Raw genomic sequence first — 7,887 nt, 5'->3', positions numbered from 1 at the left:
CTACATGGTTCATACTACATTTTTGAAAAAAGCCTTAAATGAAAGCTGAGAGTCTGCACTTTAAGCAGGTATTCATTGTTTCATTTAAAACCCATTGTGGTGGTGTACAGAGCCAAAATGACGACAACTGTATCATTGTCCAAATAATTATGGACCTGACTGTAAATTGTTTGTCCTTGTTTGACCTTGAAGATTGGCTATTAGCCTGCAACGTACTGTTATTTTGGGCTACATAATGTATTTAGGATTCAAGCCCGGAGGGCTGAAATCCTATAGTTTTTGTCCTGTTTCATTATTATTATTATTATTATTATTGTAATTATTATTATTATTATTATTATTATTATTGTTATTATTAGGGGTTCAAGCCCAAAGGTCATAAAACCTGTTGGTAATCTTTAATGCAGGTGTCCTGAACTGTCAGAGGTCTTTATCTTACCCAGCTTTCAAGTTTTAAATTACTGCTTGCGGCTATATTTATGAATAATAATTTCTGATATGAAATAGCCATTCTTCTGACAATCATTTCCAGTCCCAGTCCACTCAGTTAAACTGTTCTTGATGCATTCTTGGTTTTCATAACACCCCAGACTTACTAATGTAGACTAGTGCAGGTTGTGTAGAAATGGAGGTTTGTTAAAAATTATTATTTTTTTTTTAAATGTTTTTTTTTTTCTCTCTCTCTGATGAAGGACCACAGACCCTCTGCCAGTTATGTATCTTTCTAAGTTTTCTCCTCCATTTTAAAAAATAATCAGTCAACCATGCGTCTGAGGATTCCCCTTTCATACCAATTATGATGCCACCACCTGTTACCAATGAACTTGTTTACTTGTTGAATGTTCCAAACTGGTTTTTTGAGCATTCCACAACTTTCCCAGTCTTTTCTTGCCCCGGTCTCAACTTTTTTGGAACATGCTGCAAGCATCAAATTCAGAATTAAGTGTAAATGTATTAGTTTGAACATTCTCTTTGTAGTGTTTCCAATTGAATACAGATCATAAAGGATCTGTAAATCATCATATTATTTTTTTATTTGCATTTACAATGTCCCAACATTTTTTTTGGAGCCAGGGTTGTAGTGTAGAGTACTACAGCTTGGGGCCCGTCCCAATACCTACCCTTAGCCCTTCCCCTTGGCCCTACCCCTACATTTGCACGTTCCTGCCAGGGGTGTCCCAATTCCTTTTTGCACACGCAAAGGGGGGCATAACGAGGGGTAGTGGGTATGAAACTAGCCCTTCAGAGCGAGGGATTTCAGATGCTGACTTGCCAGCGAGGGGTAGACGTCGCCATGGCTACCACTGAGCAAGAGACAGGGAAAAAAGTTTATACATAGCTAACGTTACCGTCGTCAGGTTGCTTGTTAGCTAGCTAATAGCTAACGTTACCGTCGTCAGGTTGCTTGTTAGCTAGCTAGCTAGCTCGCACTATCTGGCATCTATCATCTGTCCTCTAATGCAAAATTGTCGGATTTTTCGCATTACGATAACACGCCAGCTAGCATAACTATGCTGCCTCGTAATGTTAGCTGGTTAGTTAGCTGTCTAGCTAGCAGAAATCCCCTGTCATCTGTCGTTCATCGAACAAAGCATGATGAATAATGCCAACATGATCGGTAGGATGAACTCAACTGGAGACTCTATTGTAGATGCCAGTTGGAAATGTAGATGGCTCGCAGCTTCCTGTTTAAAATAGTGACGTATGCGTGAACGTAACCGACGCAGTGACTTAGTGAGTGGTGTCACAATTCCTAGGGAAAGATTTCAACCCGTACCCCTCGTTGCTTCATTTCGAGGGCCAAGGGGTAGTGGGCAAGGGCTAGGGGTAGGGCCAAGGGCTAAAGGGTAGTGGACAAGGGGGGGTATTGGGATTGGGCCTTGGTCTCATTCCCTCTCCCATTTTAAGGTTTGAATAACTTAACTTACTTATGGCTGAACTGACACTGGATTAGTCCTTGAATTGTCAGATTCTCAGCTCTAGATTCACTACAACTACAGGTTGCAAGATGTTTGTAACACTCTTTCTGCTATAACTGTGTGTGCTACTGATCAATGTTAGCACTCCATTTGCAAAAAAATTGCATTTTCAAAATAGCCCAGTTTGGTGGGGAAACAACTTTGATAGTTGAGCAACATGAGTGTGTGTTTATTTGTTTTCAGTCCACAGATTAAATTCTGCTCTCAGCCAGTATCAGTATGGGCACCGCACTCAAGCCACAGCATCCCAGGTACAAAGACATCTTTAAATGCTTCTATAAACTGACTAATATGTGGTTTATTACTTGGTATCTTCAGTAAACAACTTGTATTTATGTAATTGACTTATTTGACTAAGTATACCAGACACATATGGGAATTTTGATTGATGAAGAGTATTTAGTAAAAATAACTACAACTGGGCACCCGATGATGCCTACCCTCAATTCCTGCATCTCTGCTCATCAGGTTGAGGAGGCGAGATGGGTAGAGTCTCCTACACCCTGGATCACAGACAGAAGGTCAGGTGCAATAAAAGACTTTCTTATATGACAGTTAACACATTCTTGTTTCAAGTCCGGGGTATGATATGAGTGCACGGAGAGCAAAAACTTTTTTAACACAAATTACATGATTCTTCATCTGTGTTACAGTATAATGGGTCCTCTGTTAGAGGAGTATGATCGGCACATGGATGAAATGACTCAACAGCTGCAGAGATACCAGGTAAAACACTGAAACAACGGCATACACGAATTGAATTCGACAGTGACATTTCACTGTCTAATTGAATTTGTGTATGCCGTTGTTTCAGTGTTACAGTTTTGCAGTAGCTACAGTTTATAATATTTCTGTAGATTAAATCAAGGAATATAATATGTTCGTGATACATTATAAACTGTAGACATTAAGTAATGAAAGGTTACATTTAAGATCTTGGAATATGCTAAACTGAGATGTAGAAAGCTTCAAACTTCAAAAGATGAGCTGAGTGAATGTCATTATCAGTTTGTTTTAACATATTTTTGTTGGCTTTTAAAAAGAACGCTGATCTTTTAGCATTTCTTCTCATGTATGGCTTTTCTGCAAATCCAAACTTAAAATTGTTAACCACAGAATGTCTGAACTAATTAATAACAGTTGGTGTTGGTCTACTTGTTTCAATCAACAGGCACTGATGACAGATGTCAAAGTAAAGTTGGAGAGTGTTGTCAAGGAGAATGAAAGGTAGGAATATTCTACAGGTGCCAACATATGGAGAGTAGTTACACAAGAGGAGACAGAGGCAATCATTTATCAGATCAGTCAACATGAACCAAGTTTTTCTGTCATGCTTTATGTTCTTATACCCTGGGAACCAGTCCAATCTGTGAAGTCAAGTTTTATTTGCTCTGGCAGATGCGTCTAGCCCCCTCCTGTTCAGACAGACCTCTAACCAGCCTTGCCTGCTAAGGGCCAATCACAACAGTTTATCTAATACAGGGCGCGTTTCAGAGGATGACTTGACTACTTGCGCTTCACGCAAAATATGTGATGATGTCATATTTGGCCCATGTCCCGTAGCGTCGGGGTGACCACTGTAAGCATAAAATTAGCTTAGTAAAGACGAGTGCCATTGAGGCAGTTCTTTGTAAAAAACCAAGATGGCTGCAGCTGATGTTGAACTTTCTGCTGGAGCTGCTATTGCAACGAACAGCAACACTTTTTTGTAGACATATTGATGCTATATCTTCATAGCTCATCTCTGCATGCTGTATTCTGTTTACATTTGTCCGTTCCTCAGCGCTAGGTCGCATTTCATCACTCTAATTAGTTGTAGCTCATTCCAATTGTGTCCAGAGACATTTTTGTCTACAGTCATTGACAACGGCCTTTGGATATTGAAAATGAACTGAGAGTTTCCAGACTAATTCACATTTGTGTTTTGGTTTGGCAATATTGGGCTAGTTCTTAGGAAATATCAAATAAGTAATTGGTTTTCAAATTTCAATTATTATACTTTGAGTTACTTTAATTATTTCTATTGGTTTCTCTGAAAATAAGGCAATAGCAGGACTGTACATGGACTTTTTGCACATAGGACTGTTGCTGGAGAGGTTGGAAAATTTATATCACAGGCCACAAAACTGTAGCACAAGTATATAAGTATTAAGTAAGTCGTAGTTTGAGACAATTCTAATTCTATGTTGAGGGCAGTTTGAAAGTCACTTTCTAAGACCATTTTTCAGTACTACATATTAATGTAGTACTGAAAAATGCAGATATTGTTTTAAATATTTTTATGTATTATTATTTATGCAGCAAGAGAGAGAGAGGCTTAGTTTTGATCATGAAGTTCAGTGTTATTGTACACTTCTCCGGTTTATCAGTTAAGGGTATGACCTACACTGGATTTTATGAATAACAACAAACAGAGTGAAGGTGGACTCTATATGAAGGTGTCCAACATGGGTAGAATGCCTGTTGGCAGGTCCACATTGTATACAGTAATTCTGTCGTATGAAGTGGCTGTATTGTCACAGTGCTGCATTTTATAAACACATCTGTCGCCCACAACAATGCGCTATGGAATTGCATCACACACAAACAAGAGCACAAACCCTTACATCAAACAAACAAGGACTTTTGTCTCACACACAAGCAGTGCGAGCTGTAGAGCAAGGCCCTATTTCAGAAAGCAATATTAGTGGAAACTCTGAGTATGTTAAGCCTGAGATGAGGGAAACTCTGACTTTTCCGTTTCACAAAGCTGCTGAGCGTGTGCAATGAAGGAGGAACATGGCGTGTCCTTTTGTGAATAAAGTGGTGGAGGTTGAGGCACACTTTATTCAGACGCTGTTGAGTAAGGTGATGTTGATTAGATCCCGTTTGGATGTCTCCCCGTAGGAGTGTCTATATGAAAGATTCAGTTTCACCTCACACTATCATTCATCTAACAATCTGTTCCACCCAGATATATCAAATGTTACACATCATGGATTTGCATTGTCTTCGCAGAAAATTTTATGCATTGCCCTTTGATTATTTTCTTTATAACATCAGAGACACTGAACACATCAGCAGGACAGCGGTTTGTTGGGCTGTGAGAAAAGTGTCTCTGGCTCTGACAAGACTTTTGCCCATTTTAGCGGTTTTCTGTGGACATAAATCAGAAAGGATTATCAAAGACATGTTTGACAGGTAATCGGTGGGTTAGTGGATGGAGCAGGCGCCCCATGAACAGGAGCCAGAGTCCTTGTTGCAGCAGCTGTGGGTTCAAATCCAGCCTGCGGTCTTTTGCTACATGTCTTTCCCTCTCTCTCTCCCCCCTTAATACTATGCTGCCCTGCCATTAAAGGCAACAAAAGCCCAAAAAATAATCTTTAAATAAATAGAAAAGAGGAATTCCACAGAACTGCAGGTTTGTCAGTGTTAATAAGAAATTATTATACGTAGATACATTTTGCAATGATTTATGAATACTTTTAATATATTAAAAAATTCCGCGTGTAATTGGCTCATCTATGGGACTCACATCCCCATCATAGCTCCATCTGAGCATAAAGGAGATTACATGAATAGGAAGTCATTTCACAGCAGTTCAATTAACATAAGCCTAATATTGACAGAATGAAGTAAGTATATGCAAAATTTTTACCCGTCTGTACAATATCTATGTGTTTGATTTTGATTTGCTGCCCAGTGCGTTTGGGCTCCAACAGAATACAGCTGAATAAGAGGATGTAGCAAATTATATTAATATATATGGACACTGTTAAGATAAATAAATGTCTATATTTTCTGTATATTAGACACATTAATGCATCATGTTACATCACTTACATCACTTCAAACTATCTATTAACACACTCTGCGGTTTTTTCCATCCCAACTCACGCTGTTTAGCTGCAGCTGCTGTATTAGTTTTTTTTTTTTTCACGTCTTCATTCATGGTCATTAAAATCTCCGATTCAGTTGGTTTGAAATAAGTGGCTCTGCTTTTAACTCCTCTTTCTGCCACTGAAAATCATGTTATCTGCACTCCATTGATGATGGCTTTATAAGCTCACCATGAGCGTGCTTCTCTCAGGCTGAACATGTTTAGAGTTGATTTAGTTCATCATGATCACCTGTTCTGGAACCGAAAACTCAGAGTTTCCAAGCTCAGGCTCAGTCAACTCAGAGATCGGGATTCTTGAGCCTGCTCTCTGAAATAGGGCCCAAGTGTACAGCAGGGTTAATTTCATTCACCGCACGGGCCGGCTTTTGTGTAGCATGTGCAACATACATGTTCCACTGTACAGGTACATGTATGTTGTACAACATACTGTTGAGGTAGTAGAGTAGTAATGTTAGTTCGGTTGTTATTTCTTTATTGATAATCAAGGCATCTTGATAAATAAAATTACAGCAAAATAAAGTGTGCTGATTGAGTGTGATTGAGGTTGTGATATTTCATTTAAAATCATCAACTATTAGCATTTTTTATTTATATCTTTATATAATGCTCTTAACCCCCAACTTTGCCAGGTTGCATGCAGAACTCAGGGAGTCTGTTGAGAAGCAGCTTCATGCCCTACTGGTGGCTTCAGGAGTGGAGGACAGCACATTGGAGGAGGAAGCAGCTACTAGAAACCTCCAAGAACAACTCCAGCTATGTGAACAGGTTTGCAAATGTCCATATGTGTTTAATGTCTATGTTTAAACCAGGCATGGACTAGATGATTGAAGACTGACACTTTTGGTATTTGATACCAGAATTACCAGTTGTTTAAACTTATTAAGGTACCATGAGGAAAAACAGGAGGAGTTTGGATCAGCATGTAAAATTAACTAGCGGTTAAGATCATCAACCGCACTACGGATCTCTGTTTTTCTTTTACACACACACACACACACACACACACACAAACTGACACACAGACATGTGCACTCTCAAACTCAGTGGATGGAATTGCATGCACACGACAGGTACAAGTCCTTACCAGGCTGAACAAGAGAGGTGCTTTGGGTGCATTGGAGATGCTGCCAAGTGTGTGTGTGTGTGTGTGTGTGTGTGTGTGTGTGAGAGAATTTGAGCGTTTAGCCATGCATTAGAGTGTTCATTCTGTGACCATATTTGTTCTTTCACAATGTGATAAAAGCAAGACTATACAACTAAGCATCATGTGAAATGATAAACAAATGTTACATTAGCAGAAGTAAAGAACAGTCAGCAAAGTAACTCAATAATCGACATTATGTATCAAAGTTTGCTAACACTGACTACCATTAGCTACTGGTCATAACAGACAAAGTAAGGCTTCAACAGTAAAACCACAGAGTGCATTGAAATGAACTAGGGTTTGTTTGATGATGAATATAATTTTTCATTTGTATAGGAAGAATGTGTTATTTTTCTTTCTAAAGTTACATTGTCGCGCTTGAAATTGGTTAAGCACAAAGATGGAAAGCAAAGGGAAACACTCAAGTGCTTTCTGACAACTGTCATATTCCTAAATTTCCCTAATGATTAATAAAGTTTCTGTCTGTCTCTCATATATTTTACAGAGCAACAGAAAACAAGGCAATGGTTCACTGAGTAGTTGACCCATGTGCTATTAACTGACAACAACAAGATCGGCAGTTGATTGTTCCAGTGACTCCTCACAGCATAGCTCTTGATTTAGTGGTGACTCACTCCTTCTGATAAGATAACATAAACAAACAACAAAAACATCAAAATAACAACATTTCGTATTTGTTCTCTCTCACACAGTTTAGCTACACTGAACAAAAATATAAACGCAACACTTTTGTTTTTGCTCCCATTTTTCATGGGCTGAACTCAAAGATCTAAAACATTTTCTATATACACAAAAGACCATTTCTCACAAATATTGTTCACAAATCTGTCTAAATCTGTGTTAGTGAGCACTTCTCCTTTGCC

General features: G+C 38.8%; 1 protein-coding gene across 1 annotated transcript in view; it reads left to right on the top strand.

Annotated features, from left to right (window-relative positions):
- The window catches only part of sclt1 (sodium channel and clathrin linker 1), a 149,611-nt gene that overhangs the window by 26,052 nt on the left and 115,672 nt on the right, over positions 1-7,887 (top strand). The window contains exons 6-10 of the mRNA XM_050043338.1: positions 2,163-2,230; positions 2,448-2,500; positions 2,633-2,705; positions 3,151-3,206; positions 6,489-6,624. Coding sequence (XP_049899295.1) covers positions 2,163-2,230; positions 2,448-2,500; positions 2,633-2,705; positions 3,151-3,206; positions 6,489-6,624 — 386 coding nt within the window. The remainder of the gene's footprint in view (positions 1-2,162; positions 2,231-2,447; positions 2,501-2,632; positions 2,706-3,150; positions 3,207-6,488; positions 6,625-7,887) is intronic.

This window comes from Epinephelus moara, chromosome 5, assembly GCF_006386435.1.
Source record: "Epinephelus moara isolate mb chromosome 5, YSFRI_EMoa_1.0, whole genome shotgun sequence".
NCBI lineage: Eukaryota > Metazoa > Chordata > Actinopteri > Perciformes > Serranidae > Epinephelus > Epinephelus moara.
This window is presented reverse-complemented; position numbering and strand designations above follow the sequence as displayed.